Source organism: Ostrea edulis, chromosome 6 (genome assembly GCF_947568905.1).
Source record: "Ostrea edulis chromosome 6, xbOstEdul1.1, whole genome shotgun sequence".
Lineage (NCBI taxonomy): Eukaryota > Metazoa > Mollusca > Bivalvia > Ostreida > Ostreidae > Ostrea > Ostrea edulis.
In genome coordinates this window covers 3510662-3536070 of record NC_079169.1, presented here as the reverse complement: position 1 = coordinate 3536070, position 25409 = coordinate 3510662, and the positions used below count along the sequence as shown (strand labels likewise).

The 25409-nt window shown below is 35.2% G+C and overlaps 1 protein-coding gene and 1 long non-coding RNA gene across 2 annotated transcripts; both read left to right on the top strand.

The window, feature by feature from the left end:
• The first annotated feature begins 5168 nt into the window (after positions 1–5168).
• LOC130047064 (uncharacterized) lies at positions 5169–6973 on the top strand. The gene is made up of 2 exons (XR_008796132.1): positions 5169–5699; positions 5804–6973. It is a non-coding gene; the product is annotated as an uncharacterized LOC130047064 (long non-coding RNA).
• Positions 6974–10012: 3039 nt separating this feature from the next.
• LOC125647753 (protein draper-like) lies at positions 10013–24611 on the top strand. Its single transcript, XM_056141264.1, has 6 exons — positions 10013–10059; positions 11178–11303; positions 14492–14632; positions 16445–16556; positions 20585–20625; positions 22908–24611. Exons 1-6 carry the CDS (start codon positions 10014–10016, stop codon positions 23510–23512), a joined length of 1071 nt encoding a protein of 356 aa, XP_055997239.1. The 5' UTR covers position 10013; the 3' UTR covers positions 23513–24611.
• The last annotated feature ends 798 nt before the right edge of the window (positions 24612–25409 follow it).

The window sequence follows — 25409 nt, the reverse complement described above, 5'->3', positions numbered from 1 at the left end:
GCTGATAAGAGCTATGAGATTGATCTCTGTTTGTTATCTTTACTGTTCATTGAATAGTAAGATGAAAGTTACCATGCAAGGTAAAACTTTGTCCTCATAGTAAACATTTTACACAAACTAGAAGAAAGTTACCAAGATAAAACTTTGTCTTCATAGTTTTTACAAACTTGTATACTTTATTGGTCTACACATATTTAAGTAGCAATATTCCATAATCACCTGCGTATGGTATTTATATCTCTCAACTGATTCAATACGCAAGACATTGTTTTGCGTATGGTCAGTTTGTCAATCGAGGCAAGTTACTGACAAACAAGTTGATGGTATATGGGTTTAAACAGGCACGTTTAAAGTCAGCATTTCGCAAATTATATGGTCGTTATAACGATCTAGTTTGCCAATATAACCTATCATTATGTCTGACATGTTTCATACAGATTGTTAGATCGTTCTTCTTGCACTCTGATTTTGACAACGGCTACTCCGTTTACCTGTTCAAGATATAGGGCTCACGGCGGGTGTGACCTATTAACAGGGATGCTTGCTCCTCCTAGACACCTGCTCCCACTCCTGATGTGTCCAGTGGTCCGTGTTTGCCCAACTATCTATTTTATATTGTGTATAGGGGTTATGAGATTGATCACTGTTCGTTATCCTCACCTTTAAGTATATTTGTTTAAGTGAATACCAAACGTTTCTTTTGCTAATTAAAAATATGTATCTAGATAATTTATTACTTTCACCAAAGTAAGCACACAATAAAGGCCGTTGTTTTTCATCTCCTTTATCCTCTAATTATTGTGATAGTTGCACAAGATAATCCCAAGGTTAGAAAATGATATTTAAGTGTTATCGTGTATTTTAAGGGAGGAGTATTCTGGCAGTTGTCCCGGTGATTCACAACCGGAAGAACGTGTACCAACGGTGCGATCTGGAATGCTAAATCCTATCAACATGGAGCTAAAAAACGATCAACGATGAATCAAGAAAAACTGTTACTCCTCCACGATTTCAATTACAAGACACACACGGCCGATTCAATAGGAGCCCCAATGACCACGATTACTTAGATTTTCTCCAACATTACATCAAACCGCCAGTCTCTAAATTTAACAGCAATTATATTAAGTTGATCCCAACTACTTACTCTACATACTCAAATAATACTTTGCAATAGTGTTTATTAAAGGAACATTAATTGCATTTATTGGCGAGTGTTTGTTGCATTGTATTGATGCATCAATATAAATACCCCAGGTGGGACCCAGGGACACGCTACTTATCTACCAGAATGATCTCCCTTAGAACCTGGTGCGACTTTGCCGCCTGATCGGGTATATATCACTGGTAGGAACACACCTCCTGGTCATCCCGACAAGACTGAGTACCACGCAGGAAGATGAATTCAAGTTCGAACTAGGACCCTAACTCTATAGGACATCTATGGTAAAACCTACTGCTACCTGGGACTAAAATACCCCCCATGGAAAAGCCCTTAAGCTTGCCCTTGGTACCACAAGAATCAGGTTTGTCCCTCAGGTACCACTGAAGTAATCATCCCCAATGCTGAGGATGAATAACCCAGAGTTTTAAGTCAAATGTCTTTGTTTTGGTAATCCCCAAATTCTTCCAAATGAACTCACCCGCCACCAACGCGGTATGCATATGTACATGTACATACTTACTCACGTATGCACATGCATGCACCTAGACAGTCAACTTATATAAATAGTATTCACTTACCGAACCTGATGTTGAAGACATAGATTAAACACAAATGCATGAAGAAGAGCTCTCAAACTATGTCATCCGAGAATAATTACATGCCTCCTTGGTTCCCCAGAAATTTTTCAAGATCTAGCTCTTGCACACTACTAAGGAATACTGAATTGTGTAATTAGTTAACATGCATTTTATCACACCTAAACAGGCCTTTCGAAACAAACCTGATAGCTGGATGTCTGATGACCAAACCCCCTTCCGATTTCAGACATTGTTTGACGTTATTGCGCAAGGCGGCAGACGTGGCATTGTGCCAATGCAAGCAAGGTAACATATCAGACAAACACTTGACATGTTTGGGACCAATAACTTGTATCATAAGAATGAAAATCCAATACTTTGAAACAATTCCTATCCAGGCAAGATGCTCAAATCGTCATAACCTAATGCCTCGTTCACACGGATGCGCATTAAATTTTACTTCGCATCAAATTTGATGCGAAGTAAATTAATGCGCATTAAATTAATTCGAATTAAATAGCGTTCACACGGCGGTAATATTTAATGCGAAGTAAACTAATGCGCATTAAATTCGTATGCATCTCAATTAAAGGGTGCGCGAAATAATAGAATAGACTATGTTATTGAAAACTATTTTTATAGATATTTTAATGAATATTGTGTAGATACAGAAATCTTTGTTCAAAACGCTATATAGGCCTACATGTAATATACTACATGTTTACAATTTACATACATAACTGATCTACATATAAGGAGTTTTTTGTCGTGTTTATTTAGATGTTCCCAAGAAATTACTTGTTATTTCCTCTGACAACCAGCATTCAATCTAGACAATATATTGTTTCTTCATGGGCCCAATTTTAAAACTTCGGAACGTCTTTTTCACCATTCCCCTGACTACTGTTGTGAGGTAATTTTTAATTACTAATACGTATTATAAGTCTACTATGACGTCATATGGTATAAAAATTAACAATGAACGGCATATTTGTTTTAAAAGATGTAAAAAAAAAAAAAAAGAAAATCATATCACTATTTTAAAACATTGTTGTATTTAAAAACAATTCCTTCCACATGTATTACTCAGTATGCCTATGCAGAGCACAGATATACATCTGACATTATCTAATGACATGCTGTTTGTACATGTTTTTAGTGATTATTATATAATTTTGCTTAGTTTTTCGTACAAAACTAACATTAATATATATAGCTGACATTGGGTATGATACATGTGACCCAAATTGGCTATTACGCATGCGTCTACATTTAATTCGAATTAGCTTCGCTTAGGGTTCACACGGAGCTAATGCGAAGTAAATTTAATTCGCATGAAATCGCGACGTCAATTTTAATTCGAAGTAAACTAATGCGCATTAAAATCTCCGTGTGAACGCGGTTCAGATTTAATTCGCATTAACTTACGTTTAATGCGAATTAAATTCTTCGTGTGAACGAGGCATAAATGTACTACCAAGTAAGTTGGAGGATTAGCCTTTAATTCCCGAACATAGTGTTGAAGTCTTTCCATCCCATTCCCCATATTCCAAACCAAAATATGGTATTATTTTCATCTTGGAGAGTGAGAATTTTTCTCCGTGTCGACTAGTAGCACTTCGGGCAGCCCGGTATACTATGGATGACACCATGACCCGGAATACTCTTCTATCACCTACAGAACTTGGGATTAATGGATGAAAGTATTCAACACTAAAACTATAGTTGTAATGTATCGCAAAAATTTAATGTATGAATGTGCCTAGGATGAGTAAGTATCCCCTTGTACACCGGTCAACCCCGGCGTGAACCTCAGTTACCGATCAGGTAAACGGAGATATCCATAGTCAAAATCAGTGTGCCAAGAAAGGCCAAACAAATTGTATAACTCACATCAGACCGTATTTGACCCAATAATAGATTGTATTGACAAACTAGATCGTTATAACGATCATAGAATTTGGGAAATGCTGACTTTGAATGAAACTTTTGAAACCCCTGTACCAACACTTTGTTTGTAAGTAGCCTGTCTCGATTAAATAACTTACCATACGCAGAACAAGCTCTTGTGTATCGAATCAGTTGAGAGATATAAACTCCATATGCGGGTGGTAATGGAATATAGCTACATAAATATGGGCAGTTGACGATGGAGAAGCTGAAATCATGCTGTTTGTCAAACAGTTGAGTTGTCGGTTTGCCGTTAATGTCTACTTTCAATAGAATATCTAAGTATGATGCAGAAGAGGACGATTCTTTGGTTTCTTTCATTTTGCACTCACAAGGATATATCGAATCGACAGATGAATGAAAGTTATTATTGTTAATAGACGTTACGCTTGATTGGTACATGCATACATCACGATATATGAAGAACTTGAAATTTAAGTTGACATTTGAAAAGTTTTAGATGACGTCAATATCTGTTAGTGCATTCTAAAATGTACTTAATGTTAATCGCTTATCTGGATACCCTCCTTGTGATGTTTTAAAACACAAACAAGTCGACATTACTGTACCACATTTAAGGTAGCGACGGATAGTAACCACGTGATCAGTAAAAATTGTGTATTTTAACGTGAATTCATTTTCCGGAATTCCTTACTCCGTCATAGAATAGTCGAAAAACAAAAAGGGGTTCCGAAAGTGTTTTGTTGCTGTGACTGACTCGCCTAGAGAAAATATGCACGTACCACATAGGTATACGTCAATATCTGTAATAATGTTTGATCAAATGTTTCATCTGTGTGAATCTTTTTGCTAATCGAAATGTTAAACCAACCACCAATCCATGTATATATGCTCAACGTAAACAAAGTTGTTGGTTGATACATCGTAATGTCCGAGTGCAGCATGCTGCGAGATTAAATACTGTTTATACAGTCATTGAGAGGCTAAACAACGTTTCTTGCAAGAAGAGGAAGTTGGTGGATGCATTCAACTTGGACAACGAAATCATAGTTTCGTTTGGTGAGTGAAAAAAATGCCATAAATTTGTATTCAAAAGTTCAACTCACATTTCCTCTGCTATTTACAACGCGATTTGTAATAACATCTGTAAGTTTAAACACACGACATACAGTAGATGTATTATTTTGTATGTACGTATATATGTATTCCATGTGTGCTTAAAATATAACTCCCACCTGTGCATGTGATTGTAAACGAACGGATGTCATGTAAATGTATACCACATTTGTAAACATGGGCTCTCACAACTCTTTTATTAAGAAAATATCGTTATGAAAATAACCGTTACGAAAATAACATACCTTGAACTACATGTATAAAAATAATGAAAAACAAATATCTCATTCTGTATAGACCTACTATCTAGGGGTATGAGGGAACCGGATAGAAAGTGGAGGGGGGGGGATGGGTGGGGGGAGGGGGCATGTGTTGAATCATAATTCCCTAGACTATAGTGTGTATACATATACTATTACTTTGAAATTTCAGTGACCTAAGAAGTATATCAAACCTGAGGTTTCGTGTTTCACACAAACATGTAGGTTGGCAAAACCTTTTTAAAAATAATGTAAATTAATCACAAGTCTGCATATGCCCTCTCATAGGCAAATGTATGCACTGTATGTATAAGTAAGATATGTATACTACACGTATGCCCTTCTCTTGACCCACATTTTGTAAATAAAACAGATATGATAAGTCTATAGCAGTTTATGAAAACATATATACATGTCATCTCATATTACAATTTATAATTTTGAAACATCAGTATAAAAATTTTCACTGAATATGTGTTGCGACACTATTTTAAAATTCACATTGTCTGACGCAGTCTAATTACTCAATGGTATAATATAGACCTAACTGTGCAAATATCAATTATGATGATCTTTTTTCTAGGCATCAGACTGAAGACCGAGGGAGGTTAGATAGGACCAGTGCAGGTTGATGTGGATTTTGAGTCAACAAGTATAACAGCAAGAGAGGTACTATATTTTCTTTTGATAAACATTTGTAAAGACAATTCTGAGTATATCAGATATTCATCTGTTTTGCTATATTTAAATATATTTATCTATATTTTGAACAGGTACTCCATTTACAGTGATGATGACATATCCCCTGGGCCCCCACAACTCCACAAATTTAAAAATGTTTGATCAAGTTCCGAAGATTAAAGAACTACTGCAAAATTTGGGACTTGGATGAAAAACATTAATTCACTTATATGAGCTCAGAGCAGTGGATGTTGTACAACATACTTTAAACTAAATTGTGAATTTGAGGGAAAACAAGTACATGTACTCGTGTATTACATTGTACATGCCTTTTGAAAGACAATAATATTGCATAGATGTAAAGGAAATTTCAATGTTGATTATTCTTTCTTAGATATATTAGTAAAAAATGTGCACATGATAGAATATCAATTTTATAACTTCAATCAATGTGTTTGAATTTTCCTTGTAATTCAAAATTTAGTTGAAACATACATCATTGATACATTAATGTATATCAAATTTTTATGGAAGTTTCATAATGGAACTAATTCACCCCCCCCTTATACATACAGTGAACATAGACCTTCACCTGGGGAAAACTACAGTTAGTTAATGCAATATACATGTACATGCATTCTCAGTTATGCAATAGTGAGTTTTTGGTTCATTGTGAAAGTACAATTAAAAATCTTAAACTTATGAAAGACACATTTATCTGTGAGGGCAAGATGACTCAGATGGACTTACATGTAGTGATCCATGGGCAGTCCATGGGTCTCTTTCCATTGATATTAATTATTTATTGAAATATGAAATGGTTATTTAAACATATTTGGTGTATTATACTGTATAGTGATATAAATTTCTATAAAAAATATATGTATAGGTAATAGATTTGGTCCAGTTATTACAAGAAATTGTATGAAAAATAACTAAATATTTAGGCAATCATTGTGAGTGCAAAAAGGTCAACTGCAATAGCACACACTATATATCATTCTTAAATGGCTCATAGAAACTTCTAGTATTGTGAGTTTGAATGCTCAATGTGGTAATTTGGGAATGCTTAATCATTTAAGGTCAATAGTTTATCTCTGCTGACTGTATCTCTTAAAATTCATTTCTAGAAGGGAGGGGGTAGGGTTACAAAATCTGACATAGTTTCAGATTAAACCTCATTTGGTATATTTTTTTCTATTCAATATTTTAGATACTACTTGACTTATTGTAAAAATGAAATAAAATCAGAAATTTTATGAGCAGAATTTTGTTGTTGTCAGAAAATGTTTGCCTGATAGTATTTGAGAAACGCCATATTTAGGGTAAATTTGGCCAATTGCCAAGTCGAATCATCCCAATGTTTTCCTTAGATGCATTTTGAATTTCTGATTAATGTTGATTTTTTGTCTGTTTGTGTTTAATTTACATAACTATATATGACAATCAATATTTCTGGTGTCAATAAAATTTTTATTGGCTTCTTTGTTAATTTGCTCAATTTTGGCATTTTTTGCCTTTTGGGGCTGCAAAAGAGGGGATTTCAATCTCGCTTTCCTCGAAAATTAACCTGATTACTTTTGTTGATTTTTTGATATGTTTTAGGATAAAGTCAAAATGTTATGATAAATGAAATTGAAAAAAATTCAATGAGCGGTTTTTTGGGGGCTAGCTATCAATAGCTACCTTAATACTGCTAAGTAATTCCATTGGTTACACAAAATTACGCGTGCGTGCTAAGCCAAATGTGTTTAAATAGAGGAATGCGAATTCTCGAACGAAGAAAAGATAAGTGGTCATACGCGGACACATAATATGACACTCCTAACATCGATTAAGGAAAATTTTACTACGTAGAAATTATTCATATCTCGAGTTTTAATAGACTTCTGACATATGATGTTTGATTGCAAGAGATTTATGATGGATTGTACATTGTTTAACGTACCTCTCGAGATATTGTCACTCATATGGATACGTCACCACTGCCGGTGAAGGGCTGCAAAATTTAGGCATATGCTCGGCGCTTAGGCCATTGAGCATGGATGTGTATTTATTGTGCCACACCTGCTGTAACACGGGGTTTCTTTTTTCGGTCTCATCCGAAGGACCGTCCCATTTAGTCGCCTCTTACGACAAGCAATGGGTACTGAGAACCTATTCTAACACAGATCCCCACGGGCCTAAAGATATTTAAATTCATCAGATATATCAACTAACTATAAGTAAATTGTCATAAAGTTGTCTCTCAAAACATGTGACAATGACATACAATGGAGGAGGTCTTGTGCTGCCTGCATATTACTTCTTCACTGAAATGAAGAAAATATAATCACGCAATGATTACTAGTTGGGTATATCTAATTCAGTATGCTTTATGAATTAATCGACTTTCATTATAATGCCTTTTCTAAGTACAGTGCAGATCACTGTTACAGTCATTAGGTTGAGTATTACAGAGACCCAGAGTGTAAATGTTATATGTAAAGTCTTATCTGTTCTTTCTATACAATGTATCAACGAGGATACAAAACGGGGATACAAAACGAGGATACAAGACGGGAATATAAGACGATTGGGAATCAACTCGTCAAACAGAGTGACATGTGTTCCAAACAATGCTAAGATAGTTTAGTTTTCAATAGCAAACAATGTTTTATCGTAAGTATGGAACTGCAACAATTAGTTCGTCAATTAGTAATATTTTGTCGAGAAATGTGCTTTAGAAAGACTTGATAGACAAATAGATTAGACCCGTCTCATTAAAAATGAATCCTCAATAACATTTATGCTTGAAATGTACTTTAAACTAAACGATTGAGTGGTAATGATTTATTTCAAATATCTCGATACTTTCAGTCTCCGCATAAATTGCTAAAAAGGGAAGGGAATTAACAACTTGTTGAAATAATATTGCATTTGACTAATTAAATATATGACAGTCGTCAAATTTAAGAGCTAACTCTTCTGGATAAGTACAAGACTCCTAGATCATGTGATGGGTACAGTTGAAGACCATCACATATTTCCGCAAATTAATGATTTGGAGTGTTTAGTCTTAAATCTATTTGATACTGAAAAAAGATTATTACTATATCTAATCGATTATTTATATTTAAAACAATGTTTCCATGGGCGATATCACCTATGCTGGTATCTTTTCGTATGTATGTTATACAAATGATGATTTCCCTGATATCCAGAATTTATTTATATAAATTCATAATGTAGTAGTTTTTTTAAAAATTTTGTCATTTCAGCCTCCTTTTATGTATTTTTAATATGTTGTTTAATGAGAATGTGCGGTGTTTTTTTTATTTTTACTTTACCTCTCTTTATGCATGTCTGACATCTTTGTAATGGTGGCAAGATATATATTTACATTGGAGATGTATTAAATCCAAATATATCAAGTGGAAATTAATACAGCCTTTCTACTTTTAACATTAATATCAATAAATTGCATGCGAGTAAAGTCACCTTAAAGAACCTTTGATGAACACCATTCATAATAACAGAATTAGGTCTGCAATCTGGTGTTGAAGATTCTATGTATGGACTTTCTTGAATTCCTAAAATAACTGATTGAAAACTTTCAAAAGAAAAGGGTAAAGTTTTGTGCGAATATGATGTAGACCTAACCGCTTGTTGACATCAAATGATATCTAATGTTCCGTAAAATTAACACTCAAGCTGGGAAATATCGCCAATTACAGTGTACCATAACTTCCAGCTCCTGTGGTGTGTCTTTGGATTTTAAGGTTACAACGAAAAGGTATTCATTACAAGTCATTTTGTTTCTAATGCAGAGATATTCTATATGATTTGAATTTTAGGTCTGACACTGTGAAGAGTTGAGTTCACTACCCTCCGTTCAGGAAGTGGTCCATCCATCATCTGATATACTTTGGGGATAGTACACTAAAGTACGGATTTATGATCTTACCCCAGCGAATATTTTATTTTCATATAGTATAAAAGGAAATATTTGTAAAGAGTATAGGGAAATATTGCTTTGAAAATATTTTGACAGTTTCTTTCGATGAAAATGTATGTAGTGACGTTTTTAAAGATATGGTATTTCTATTCATTTTTGAAGGGATTTTTCAGCCATCCAACAAATCAAACAGGGAGTGCGTATTGTACTGATGAGTAAGTAGCATTTGAATCTTTAATCATGTATTCTGATTAGATATATGTAGATACACCAAGGCATTTTATGAATAGTGATAATCTATAGTACCTGTTTCACGGCACGTTTGATAATAAAATTTCTTTTCATATACAAGTTTTAGAGAAAAGATGAGATGTTGTGCTGATTACAGAAACGTTTCAGGAAGTTGTGAACGTACGTATTTGTTGTTATTAGAACGGTTGAGATTTCATCTCAATTTGTGGTAAGAGATTGCCTTAATCTCATTGTATTGTGTCTTGGGTTTTAAGACTGATTCGTCATCAACATTTTCTACAATATTGTATCTTGATTCACAGACGTTTGTATAGACACATATGTATAGTGTCATAAATTTTTGCGAATTTTTTTTTTTTATTAAATTAAACTTTGCGCGTGAATTTATTATTTATAATGAAAAGAAAAACAAACCGTTAGGTCTATTATACAATTATTTCGATATCACACACAATCAATACATATCTATTTATTAACAGGTTTGCTTAACTGTTGATATTAAAAAATTCTCAATATTATAAGTTTTTATCTAATTTGTTTCTTATTCTTCTGTTTTACATAAATGTTTGATTTTTTTATGTTGAACCATACATCTGTTTTTTATGCGTGACATCTAAAAAAAAAAAATGGCAACATATACATTTTTTTTGGTTATTAGTCAAACTAAGCCATATCAAATGGGAATTGATACATTTTTCCACTATCAATCATTAAAATTGATAATTCAAATGAGAATGAAGCTACCATAATTGATTTAAATAAACATTGTATATGGTGAAAACTGCAATAAAAGCAAGGACTTGAAATGTCTACTACGCGTTGCACGTTAGAAAAATGTCAACCGAAAATTAAAAGAAAGCTTGAGATGAACTTCTCCATGTTTTGAAAGATATTTCCATAGTGTGAACACGTCTCTATTACGTTTACACTTAGTTATTGTCTAAATGCTTCTCAAGTGTGGTAAGACTTGTCCATTGTTTTGGAACTATTCAAATGCTATAACTTCTCGATTGTTGTAACGTTTTCTCTGTTATCTTAATACTTCTCTATGCTAGATGTAACACCTCTCTATTATGCTAACACCTCTTCACTGTGTTAGCACTTTTCTTTTTTGTCAACTGCTTTCCATATGGCTTCTCTGTGTTATTTCATTTTTACCTCACCTGAGCTCCATTACATTCATATCTTTTTTGCTTGAATTTAGTGAATAGAATATATAACGTTATTATGTACATACGCATTAAAATATCTCAAATTTCTTAATCATTTGTAAACAGCATGTCTAGGATCATTTGGACTGGACTGTAATAACACGTGCACGGAGGGATTTTATGGATTTGGATGTACAAAGAAATGTGATTGTTTGCCAACTGAATCATGCCACAAAGTTCATGGTTGTCTAGGTAAGTTTTATTCTGTAGTTTGGATGAAAGAAAAAAAGTGAAATTTGCTCAGATCATTTTATGTCACTTTAAACTTGGCGATCGTGACATCTCTACATCTTAGGAGACATACACATTCCATAGAAACAAAATATAGTAATTAAAATCTTGCATATTGTATTGCAAATAGACACTACATGTGACAAAAACTAACAACTCAGCTTAATGACAAACGGGATGATTTCAACTTTTCAATCGGCAACTTCCCATCTTTATGTAGCAATATTCCGCAATCACATGAATGCGGTATTTATGTATCTCAACTGATTAGATGATATCACAAAAACCGAGATCCCGTGTCACAGCTGATGTGACACGATAAATATACCTCCCTCTCATAGGTTGTAGGCCCCAAGCAGAGGCCTAGACTTTACAGTCCTTCAATGGCATAGATGACCTCTCCATATAAGTGAAATATTTTCGAGCGAGACTTAAACACTATACAATCAATCAAGCAATACGCAAGAGCTTGTTCTGCATATAATCGGTTTTAACCTACTGAAAAACAAGTTGATTATACTGGGGTATCTATGGTCTCGTTTAAAGCCAAATTCTATGGTCGTTTTGACTATCTAGTTTGCTAATACAATCTGTCATCGGGTCAAATACTGTCTGACGTTTTTTACCTATACCTATTATTAGGCCGTTCTTGTACACTTATTTTAACTGCAGATTACTCTGTTCATCAAAGCACAGGGCTCACGGTGGGTGTGACTGGTCAACAGGGAATGCCTACTCCTCTTAGGCACTTGCGCCCGTCTCTGGTACATGTATATCCAAAGGTCCACGTTTGGCCAACTTTTAATATTGTACACCTTTTCACGATAGATACGCTCTACTTTACGTTCTCGACACATTTATTTTGAACACGTTCAAAAGAAGCTTAGAAAGATCGTGACAAATAACATGTTGGATAAAGTCGTAATAAGAACAGAATATAATTTCCAAAATCGGGAAAACAGCGCGAGAGATCTTTTAAATGGTCGTAGTGAAAGCGCAGCACGGTCGGGAACTAGCTGATTTTATTTACTCTTCTACCACACTCCCACTACTATCCCTTAACGGTCTTGACTTACAATAGGCGGAATACAAACGTGATATAATCGACAACCGTACACTGATATCGTCCAACAGCCTTGAAGGTCTATTATGAATACGGAAATTTTTATATTAAATGGCTTCCGTTCATTACAGTTCATTTACCCTTTATAAATATAAGGACACCTTCTTCATACCGATTCCTCCTTATAACAGTGTATTCGTTAATTTTAATCTCAGAATCGAAAAGATAACAATCAAGTTTGCTCTCTCTGACAGCATAAATATTAAGCATACCACCATTTTCATTACTTTCATTTGCTTAAGCTTATTTATTATGTCATATACGTTTACATTCGTAATTATAACCCTATTAGATCACTTCGTTAGAATATCATCAACACTTCCACATCAAATTTCGGTCAAAGAATCACGGATCCATTTAAACTTTCCGGGTTCGAATCCTGTATCTGAAATTTCTTCTCTACTACATCCAAAACATGTTTATAGATAATTTGCAATTGACTGGGTATAAGTATCTGGTGAGCCCAAAGGATTCTTGTGCACCCTTCTCCTATTTTATTTATAACAATCATGAGATTGATCACTAGTCGTTACCTTCATTTGTTCATCCAAATCAATTGTCGTATTCTAATTGTATTCCAGTAATATGAATTAAACTAACGTTTCTACATCAATACATGCTTGTCATTTTCTGGATATTCAAAACCTTCTTATCCCGTGAGGAGTCGGGTTAGAATAGGTCCTTAGTACCCCTTGCTTGTCGTAAGAGGCGACTTAATGGGGCGGACCTTCGGATGAGGCCACAAAATTCTAGGTCCCGTGACACAGCAGGTGTGGCATGATAAAGATCCATCCCTGTTCAAAGGCCGCAATTGCCGAGTATAGGCCTAATTTTTGCAGTCCTTCACCGGCAGTGGTGACGTCTCAATATGAGTGAAATATTCTCGAGAGGGATATTGAACAACATAAAATAAATCAAATGAATCAAAACCTTCTTTGAGATCAATGTTTGTTTAACTCTATAAGGTAGCACACTCTTAACGAGTTGGTAAATGTATTCTAAACTATGTATGACCTACGTAGCAAATGCCAAAAAAGATCCTAGCAGTATTGAGGTTAAGTAGTTCATTCCATTTACCTGTGTATAATTTTGAATTTAAATCAAATTTTAAATCAAAATACATTAAACGTTTCGTTTTTCTTTAACAAAGGTTATGGTATGCAAATGTACCATTTCGGTGACACATAAATGAAAAAAGGTATGTAACTTGTCGCAAATGGAGAACTGTTACATGCAAAACTGATGCGGTACCAATTTTGATGCACCAGATGCGCATTTCGACAAATGATGTCTCGTCAGTGATGCCCAACCGAAATGTTTAAAATCCGAAATAACAATAAACTTACATGTATAAGAGCTATTTTAGGGGAAACAGAGTGCCTAAAATGGAGTCAAATTCGTCTAAGGATAAGAGCTATGCGTGAGGGAGATTATCCTTAATTTGAAATGTATTTCTAAATGTTATCACAGCAATTAAATATACATCCGTATTTTCAAGGTAGTAACGGAGTACTTAGCTACTGGGCTGTAGAGACTCTCGGGGAGTAACGGTCCACCAGCAGAGGCCTCGACCCAGGTGTCATAATATTGATTGCTTGATTTTGCATAATTATACGTGTATATGATATACAATTCCCCGCGTATTTTACTTTAAAACTTACATATTGCATATGAGTGTCCTTAACCTAGGTGTGTGATGATATATTATAATGTCAAACAATGAATACAGGATTGTTTCGGGGTCAGGTGAACGTGAATATTTTGTTCCGCAAATGAAACTGTAATTAATGTTTATTTTCTATATAGTGTCAATTATATCTGAAGTTATAAGTCTATGATTTAAAAAAAACCCGTTCAAATATATTCTCCTGGAATTGAAGATAATACGAGTATCGTGAGATGCTTAATATTCCTCCCGATATGGCAACAATAATATATATAAGTAAAAGGTGTTAACAATGGTTTACTATCATATCATAACGGGTTAAAATAATTAATAGAAATAAGACTCTGTATTGGTTTTCAGACTGCAGAGGATCGTATGGAAAAAACTGCAGTCAGCCCTGTCTTTTTGGATTTTTCGGCAGTAAATGTCTTGAAAAGTGTAACTGTAGCAGTGATACGCATTGGTGTGACAGTGTTTCCGGTTGCAAGATTAAAGAAAGCGGTATGTATATCACAATTTTAGAATGATTTTGATATCAATAAAAATCTGCATTGGGAGTTCTCTACTACACTGAATTCTGGTAGATTTTACTATAATTATTTGAAATACGAAGTTTTAGATATAATCAATGGAATTATTGCAACTACTCAAAATTTGATAAGGATCATAGATTTTTTTCTGTTTAAAATATTAATAACTGCATAACTGGCAATATTGTGTCCAAGTGAAATCAAAAACGTCTACAACAAACTTGCACGTGTATCTCATGCCTTGGGAAATGCGTTTCTCATCACAGTTTATGCTTTTGCTACCATTGCACGATTTTCACTCAGGCATCGGTGTCTGATTCTTTCTAAAATTTCAAACTCACTTGAGCGTTTACACTACGTTTATCAACACAAATCCCCCTCAACATGTAAGGCGTCGCCTGACGACAGAACAACTGGGCAGATGCAAAACTTATACGGTACCAAATTTGATGCACCAGATGCGCATTTTGACAAATATTGGAATGCTTGACGCTGGCTATTCACAACGTGACGTTGCAAATGCACTAAACGTCAGCCAGAGCGTTGTAAACAGGGCCTGGAACCGACGGCAAACTTTTGGTACAGCAGCACACCGACATGGGGGTGGTCGTCAGAGGTTGACAACCCAACGCCAAAACCATTTTGTGGCTCTTCAGGCACGACGCCATCCCTTCTGGACAGCAACCAGCCTACGTAACGACCTCCTGAACGCCTCGGGAGTGAATGTGTCCACTCAGACGATATGGAATCGGCTTCACAATGCAGGTCTCAACTCGAGAAGGGCATGTGTTCGAGTCCCTCTGACTGTTCGACACCGGCGGGAGCGATTGGACTGGGCTGAAGATCATGTCACTTGGACACAGAACGATGGGGTTCAAGTTCTGTTCACCGATGATTCCAGGTATTGTTTGGACTTTACAGACAGGAGGCACCGAGTGTGGTGACGACAACGTGAACGTTTCCATGATGCCAACATCAGTGAACATGACCGTTATGGTGGTGGTTCCATCATGGTCTGGGGTGGAATCAGCAGGGATGGAAGAACAGATCTTCATGTCCTGGAGAGAGGAACAAATGACGGCGGTGCGGTACCGGGATGAGATCCTCTATGTTTACGTCAGACCCTACGCTGGTGCTGTTGGCCTTGGGTTCATCCTGATGGATGATAACACCCGTCTTCATCGCGCCAAGGTGGTGGAGCAGTACCTTCAGCAGGAGACAATTCTCCGTATGGACTGACCAGTGCGCTCGCCGGACTTGAACCCGATTGAGCATGTATGGAACATGCTGCAGGTTGCCCTTACACGCCGTAAAGCACAACCTACGACTTTGGCAGAGCTTGGAAACGCTCTCGTGGAAGAGTGGAACAACCTTTCCATTGAAAACATCCGGGTGCTTATTGACAGCATGGCTCGACGTTGTCAAGCCGTCATTGATGCAAGGGGAGGCCATGCCCGGTATTGACACTTCATCGACTAAGTGTAATGATGGAATATCCCCAAAAACTATGTAATTCTTTCTCTGGTTTGCTGTTAACTTTTTGTAATGAAATGCCTTTTGGTGTTGTTATCATATTTCAAGCATTCCGTATTGATAATAGTTCATGCCGTTCATGAATTTCCATTCATAACCTGAGTAAACACGTTTCTGAGTCAAATTTATGTCTTTTGTTATGTTAGTGGTAAATTACACACATATAACCTAGTGATCCTTATCAAATTTTGAGTAGTATATATTCTTCAAATCAGAAATGTTACGTTATGTTTTTCAAAACATACAATAGATGTGAATAAGCGGATTCGGGGAAACAAAACAAAACATTTAGCTTTCGAGGTCGTGGGATCAATCATTGGAACGTCAGCATTTTGGTGTTTGATGTATTTAGTGTGCTGCTGGTAAGTATACCTCATTTATTTACAAATCTAAATTTAAAGGAGTAAATTTATAAATTTCCATTCAAAGAAAGCATACCCTCTTCAAAACGTAAATAACAAGATAAGCCAAGGACATTCTATGGTGGGATGAGGAAAGATGATTTTTCATACATTTCACAATGTAGGATTTATTATTTCATATGACTTTGACATAATTGCAGTACATTTAAAGAAAGGTATTTGATAACAAATTCGAATTTCCTCGTTTTAGAGTTTAAAAATAAAAGTATCTTGAAGGTATAATATAAAGCGCATGCTTATGTCGCGTAACTGTCGTTAATCTTCGTCACTCTGTTTAACACAAGGATTAATGATAATGATGCCCTTTATTTATACAGGATAACACAATTTGTTTTAAGACTAGTTTACACTATGGACCTTAAACATATACCGGTATACACACAACAGTATTATATAGATACAATATATATTGACAGATGAAGGCATGTTATAATCATACGCTATCTGTATACATGGAACTGAAAAGAAACAAAAACAAATCTCTATATTTTAATTTTCGGGGTGAAACAAATTTCTAAGACTAGCGGATTATTTTTTCAATGTTATGTAATATTGTATAAAGTCTGGCATATTATTCAATGACTGTGAACCGTATATTGTAGAATATTTTTTTGAATATTGTATCTTTGCGCCTGTATATATAATGAATAACTTTGAGTTAAGCTGGTAGATAAACTGCTAATTTCAGAAACATACTAAAACCATCTAAATAATCGGGAGTTAAACCATGTAAAACTTTGAAGACAATAATGATAGTTCTAAATACAAACTAGATAAAGACATCCATCTAAAGTTCTGTATCATTTCTGTTGAAGGTGTATAAAATGTTTATTTGCAGCTCGCTTCTGAAGTTTACATACATTATAAGGATCGTCTTTGTTTTTTCATATTGCCCCAAAGAGCACAACAGTAGTTAAGATGACGAAAGACAATTGTATTATTTTTAGTAGAATTTGGTTGACATAAACGACGGTAATGTACACAACCCACTTATATTGACTTCTGACATTTAAAGTTTATTCTAAATGGTGTATTCATCATTATCATAAATGTTGATATTACTATACTTGATTTAGAATTCTAAATCTGGCGGCCGTTTCACTAACCGATCGTAGATCGTAAAGGTAGACTTAAATGTGAACGTAGCACGTACGACCGTTTCACTAAAAGTTACGATTTGCGATTTACGATCAGTATTGATCGTAACCCTACGAGTGGTCTAGGGTTATCGTAAGTGTTCCTACATGCACGTAAATGAGCAATATGGCTGCCATGCTGGCCCCGCCTGAGATCATTTTGTGGTAGTATTTATCTGACCGAGTTTGTTTATACTTTGTAGGAAGAAAACAATTACAATGACTTGCAGTCTGCTTTTGCACAAAAATATTGTACAGTCCGAGCCCGAACCTTAAATCAATTAGAGTTGTCCTTTGTTATGCACACCCACAGAAATGTCAGTCTCACAGGGGTCAAGTTCGTTTTGGGCCCGGGCTCTGTGATACCACAAATATAGTAAATTCATTGTATCATAGAGTTCGGGTCCAAAACGGGCCTAGCCCTTGTTACCAGTTTGCTGAAATAAATATAAAGACAATGCAAGATCGAATTCATATTTTAAAAAGTGAGAGGGGGGTAGTCAATATATCAAGCTTTGCATGTAATAATAACGAGAACAGATATGGGGGGGGGGGGGTATAGCTACATATGCCTGCATCGCCGTTAGATCACATGTATATTTAACATTAGAGGGGATCCAAGACATTATTATTCTCATGTTCAGAAATTAAATTTCTTTAGAAACAGTTGATTTAATGATCCAAGACGTTGCGATTCGACGTACTCAGCTTTTTTCCCCGTCAGATGAATACCTTTGATGCAACTGACTAACTGCATAATACATGCACATTTTAAGGAAAATATGATAATAAAATGATTTGGTAATGGGAGAGGGGTTAAAATTCCAATTTTGCAAGTGGATCGTTTCTGTACTTTTATGAACGTCGTTCGAAATTAAACATACAGACTAGACCTATAAGTATACACAGACAAGGGAGGGGTCATTATCGGACGCTTGGGGTTCCAACCCCTTTTTATAAAGTGCACTCCCGTGGGGATCCGGGTTAGAATAGGTCCTCAGTACCTCTTGCTTATCGTAGGAGGCGACTAAATGGGGCGGTCCTTCGGATGAGACTGCAAACACTGAGGTCCCGTGTCACAGCAGGTGTGGCACGACAAAGATCCCTCCCCGCCCAATGGCCGTAAGCGCCGAGTATAGGCCTAAAATGTGTAGCCCTTCATCGGCAATGGTGACGTCTCCATATTAGTGAAAATTTACACGAGAGGGAAGTTAAACAATATAAAAATCAATCATCATAAAGTGTAATATCAATAATAATTTTTAATAAATGATCTAGATTATACATCATCACGTAAAGACGGAAGTTAGCATATGCTTACATGCCTAAACGGAAAATATATATATATATAAGACAAACGCATGTGGAAAATAAATTTCAAGTCATTTTAGGGACAAATTGAGCCCATGATATGTTTGAAATTTATACAAATAAGTGAATATATATGTCATTAGTGTTACAGCTTATTTTACAACAATGATTAAACGCCGGAGTACGTACATATCCATGGTTTGATGCAGGGTAAAATTTTCTATACTTGTGTGCAATTTTATTTTCATTTTATTATTTCCTTTTATCAATATAATTTCATTTTCTTATTCATTTTTTTTTTAATCCGTTGAAGATAGTTTACTTATTGATGGAAATTTGGCTCACATGAGCAGATCGATACATGGCATTTAAAATTCTAAAATGTAAATCTTTTATGTTATTTCTTATATCACACCCCCCCCCCCCCCCCCCAATTTTAGTTACATGAAAGTCAATAAAAATTGTTCTATCAATACGCAAGATCGCGACTACTTTTTCTGTCTTGGTTTTAAATTTTACTTTCCTCTTTCAAAGTCTCGCGAGACTCAGAGTTTGCGAGAATTTGGGCATGTTGGTAAATAATACCAGTTCTGCAACTTTTGTCGTGATCGATTCACCCGATTTTAACAATGGCGTACTGTCATTGCATTGCAGTAGACTGTAGTTAATGATTCAAGAAAGAAATATAATACGCAGAAATATCCACAACTGATATATTTTAATGGAAATGTGGTGGATTTTTTCCCACTGTTGTCAGCCAGGAAATTCCCAAAGCTGAGAAGAGCTTGCGTCAAAATATATAGCTTTGCGAGCTAAATTCAGAAGTTCATTTTTCCTGCATCTAGACGTTTTTACACACCTTTCATCTAAAAATGCTTTTAATTGTGGAAAGCACGTGGAGGTTAAATCGTCTTCCGATGCCATGTTTTGAATAAACAAAAAATGCCGAAGATCGACACGCTTTTCCAGACTTCTTTACAAGAGAGTTCCACTAACTCGGTATTTACGATCTTGCGTATTGTTTAAACATTCTGGGAATTTTCTTTACGTTACACTAGAGATCGGGCTCAAAATTTCCATTATTTTTGTTGACAACTTGCATGGGTTACTGCAGACGATAAGGATATGTTTAAAACCATGAAGAAATAATGAATGAATATGTCTTTCCATGGTAGGATTAATTTTAAATCTACCTCCATAGAGAAAAGAGTTCTAAAAAGTCAGACGTAAATCGCAATCGTAAGTGTTACGACTACGTTAGGTTTCGTGAAACGCTAGTATACGTGCGAGTCAAATTATCTTAAACGTAATCGTACGTTTACGATCTACGATCGCTTAGTGAAACGGCCGCCTGGTGTTTGAATTCTTTTTCAACACTTGTATGGTTAGTGCTGAATAAAATATTCTTTTGATTGGTTGATTGAATGTTTCACTCATATGGGGACTTTTGATGATATACATGTATATTTCTTATCTATTTGTATATGTAAGTAAATGTCTTTTTAAATTCTAAATGTGCAGGAATCTGAGATCCAATAGTACGATGAAAGTTACAATGCAAGGTAAAACTTTTCCAATAGTAAACCTTTTCAACAGATATAGATATCTTGCAGATATCAGTTGTACGCATAATGTTAGATTATAAATTTTCTATATATGTATAAGGAAATTCCATAAGCTTAGTATGGATCTGGTTCTAATCAGAGATATGTGTTAGACAGTATCTAATTACTAAATGATGCTCGCGTATTCGTGTATGTTGCAGGATAATTTCCAATGTCCAGAAATGTTGTTTGAAATATGAAAGCCGAGGCTTTATATTGTATCAACATTTCGAGTCCAAGGAGGTTACCTGCAACATACATGAAAACAAGAACTTTATTTCTATTCCACTACGGCTCAGAATTATACAGCCGATCGTTTTCCTATATAACTACGCATTAGGTCACTGTGAAGTCCAGTCATGAAAGTTTCCAAAACGGCCTATATTGTTTTGCTGACGAAAACGAAGATATGGTAGAGGTGTTCTAAATGTTTGTTGAATTTTTTTTTCAAGTATTTAGTTGATATTAATGGATTATATCAATTTCTTTGAATATACAGTTCACGAAAAACTTGTCGGTGCATCACCATGATTACATGTGTATCGCTATTGGAATGCAGACGATTGGTTTACACTGAATGACAAATGTTCAGACAAATGCCTGACGTGTTTTCTAACAATTTTTATACCTTTCTTGGCTCATGATTTTGACAACGGATAACTCCGTTTACCTGAACAAGATATTGGGCTCACAGCGGTGTGACCTGTCGACAGGGTATGCTTACTCCTCCTAGGCACGTGATCCCACATCAGGTGTATCTAGGGGTCCGTGATTGCCCAATTCTCTATTTTGCATTGCTTATAGGAGTTATGAGATTGATCACTGTTTGTTATCTTAACTTTCTATGTTCTTCAGTCATGTAGGAACTTGTTTTGCAAGATATTTTAATTGATTTTGATTATCATAGAATTGAATTAGCATTCACTGATTTTATTGTTGCATTAGCAAAATATAAAGTGCAGGAGAGATGAGAATCAATTTCCTCACAATTAATTATTACGCATAGATCACAGAATAATGACTGCGACATTCATTTAATCTTTGCAATAACCGTAATAGAATAACACGAAATGCGAAGATATCGAATATAACTTCTATAAGCAATACTAAATAGTTAGTTGGGCAAACACGGACCTCTGGATACACCAGAGGTGCGATCAGGTGCCTAGGAGGAGTAAACATCCCCTGTCGACAGGTTACACTCTGAAATCTTGATCAGGTAAACGGAGTTATTCGTAGTCAAAATCCGTGTGCCATGGACGGTCTAACGATCAGTATGAAACACGTCAGACAGCATTCGACACAATGATAGGTTGCATAGACGAACTAGACCGTTATAACGATCATAGCATTTGCGAAATGCTGACTTTAATCGAGACTATTGAAACTCCTGTCCAATCAATTTGTTTGTCAGTAGCTTACCTCGATTTAAAAATTGACCATACACAGAACAAGCTCTTGCTGATTGAATCAGTTGAGAGATGTAAACACCATGCGCAGATGATACTGGAATATTGCTACATAAATATGGGAAGTTGACGATGGAGAAGCTGAAATCATCCCATTTGTCATACAGTTGAGTTGTCAATTTGCCGTTAATGTTTACTTTCAATGAAATATCTCAGAATGAAACAGAAGTGGATGACTCTGTGGTGTTTTTATTTCGAGCTCACACGGATATATTGAATCGACATATGAATGGACGTTATTATTTTTAATAGACGAAACGTCGTAGATATATCTAAATGTCAAATTGAAGGCCACAACAAGAGATTTTTCTTCTCACATGGATGTTTTCGAATAAATTCTGCTTATATAAATATCAAAACAGACCAGCTAACAACGGAGCATATTCGTTGGGAATTCCAACAGACTGTTGGAAAACATGATCACCAATGAATTTTTTGGATGACTCATTACTAGATATGAATATTCCCGTTTCCCATTTTTGTTGAAGAAGGAACTATCTATGATGTCAAATAATCTAGTCTTCAAATTATCGTCAGGAATGGTCGTGTAAAGAATCGAAAAGAGATAGGTTTTGATGTTATTGATTTGGGAAAAATATATAATATATTACTTCAACCAATTCCGTATGAACATAGATATTCTACTCCTGTATCATATATATATATATATATATATATATATATATATATATATATATATATATGTGTGTGTGTGTGTGTGTGTGTGTGTATCAATCAGTGCATTGTTTTAATTGATTTTGTGTGTTTCAGAGGAGGGACATTCTGGCAATAGTCTAGGCGAATCGCAAGAGCAAACGGAACGAGAAACACCAGAATCTGGAAGACCTGTACGGTCTAATTTGCGTCAAACGATAGATGATGAAATAAATGCTGACTCAAGAAAAACTATAACTAATTCACGATATCATTCACAAGATACATACGAACGATTGACTGGGTCTTCTGATGACTTCAGTCTCTCAAATAGTCTCGGACATCAGACCCAACCTTCAGTATCTGCTTTCAGTAGCAATTATAATAAGATAAAACTAAAAGAATCTCATCGACATGACATCACTGATTCTGAAACTTTTCCGGGAGAGAGTAGCAATATATCAATTGATACCAGCAACAATTTACATGATTCGGAAAGTGAAGTTACCGGAGTACAACCTTGTTCAATGTATAAATATCGACCGCATAGTTCAGTGAAATATAATAGGAAAAACATAAACCCCGAAGAAGAGCCCGCGTTAAGAAACACTGTTGAAGGCCAGGTTCATCCTAATGATATGTTGTTTAATCAAAACGAAAATGCGTCTGATGTTGTCGAAGATGTTGATGAAGTGTATGGGTTTCACAGAAAACTTGTATGATTTTACATTCCAATACTTGGATGGATGATTTTGCTTGACTGTTACTTTTACAAGAAATTAAATTCATTCTTAATATCAGATCATATGAACAATTTCAACACAGAAAAGTTGGGAGTTCGGTTGTTTTCGTGGAGATTTCGGTCATTCTTTTAATTTTTATGACATCCTAACTAACACCATCATATATCCACAATAAAAGATGGAATGCATAGCTCTGATCCTTAGACAAAGAACAAGGGACGTTATTGGCCAAAATTGGCCGCGCTTCAAAAACCGATCATATTTTGCAGGTAGAAAGGTGATAATTTTCTCGTTTCATTCATATATAACATGTACCATTTACTTGTTGTTGATATTGAGAAAATAACGTTACAATATTGCATTGTTAACTCTGACGCTATCTTCCGACGATCGCTTTTTCGGAACGACGTCATCGACCTTATAGGATTTACAGTCCTGCTTCTTCTAGAATATTTTTCTTAAAGTTACAATTTTAACTTTTTATATAAAAATACTCATTGAGATCAAAGACAATTGAAAACTGGCATGCTATGGAAAATACATAATTCATTTACATGTAACTTTATCGTGGCCATAGACATTTTGCGGAAGAATCTTGTGTTAATTAGAGTGAGGAAAATAATGCGTGTATTTGTCAAAAATTGTTCAGTAGAACGCAATCATATTTTCGAAGGTGCTGTTCAATGTCCTCCTATTCAAATGAAATATGAAAAATAAAATGGCTTTTGAATTTTCTTTTTCCTGGTTTTGTTTTTTGGTCATAAATATTAACACTTTGATTAAAAATCTCGATTGAGTCGGATAAAATTACTTGTTATGCCATGTACACCAAGGACTATATAACAGGTCTGCTTACATGTGTATGCAATATTCATAATATACGAATAAAATATGCTGTGGGTATTTACAAAATATATTGAATAAAGTGTGGTAAATGTACATATACTACACGATACAAATTTATGTTGCATGAATGGGATATCATTTTCTTGGGTACAGTAAAACACGTCAAGTAATATGCATGTAACTTCAGATGGTATATTTCATATAGCAAATGCATTTAAAAACCTCACAAAAATGCGTTCAATGTATTTAAAAGCCTCACAAAAATGTGTCCGTGTTAATATCTTTACATCCCCCTAAATGGTCAACAAAGTAGTTCCAACTCTCTCTCTCCATAAAGTGTTCATCTTTGATAAATGAAAATACGTCAGTCAGTGGGCATGTCATTGCATGCACCGACATTCAGTCCAAAACTAGAACGAACTCTGGGAAGTTGATTGAGTACATATATAGACAATGTGGTATATGTAACTGCTTTTCCCAGGCACTTATTTTCATATGCGAATAAGGATATATTGAGTGACCCCCCCCCCCATATTCTTGATAGTAGTATTGAATGAGAAAAAAATAGGCTTAAAATTATTCATTGAACCCATGTAGCGAAAGATAACCCTCCACCCCCCGACGATTTAAGAATTCGAAGATCAGACAGAAAGGTTTTTTTCTTTGATAATTAACTACCAACTTATCCTTCGACACCCACCCCCCCACCCCCGATAAATGATGTTACGTGTCTGTTTCCAAGAGACAGTATATGGAACTACAACAGACCTTTTATAAAAATGAATTTAATAAATATCATGCATGTATTTTCGTTTTTCAATGTGCGGGCCAGGCCTATCCAGAACACCTTGACATGAGAGAGAGAGAGAGAGAGAGAGAGAGAGAGAGAGAGAGAGAGAGAGAGGTGTCTACATCACCTTACGGTTATACTCCAGTATTCCTAATCATGGAGGGGGCGTACGTCAATACTAATATAAACTTTTAGTAACAATCATCACAACACATATATTATATATTTTATAAGATTGAT

What these genes read in the sequence shown, in the direction of transcription:
- LOC125647753 (XM_056141264.1), top strand. Translation starts at nt 10,014, where the DNA reads ATGAGATGTTGTGCTGATTACAGAAACGTTTCAGGAAGTTGTGAAC. An exon ending in CGTTTCAGGAAGTTGTGAAC is followed by an intron (nt 10,060 to 11,177) that starts GTACGTATTTGT and finishes ATTTGTAAACAG; the next exon opens with CATGTCTAGGATCATTTGGA. An exon ending in GATGAAAGTTACAATGCAAG is followed by an intron (nt 20,626 to 22,907) that starts GTAAAACTTTTC and finishes TGTGTGTTTCAG; the next exon opens with AGGAGGGACATTCTGGCAAT.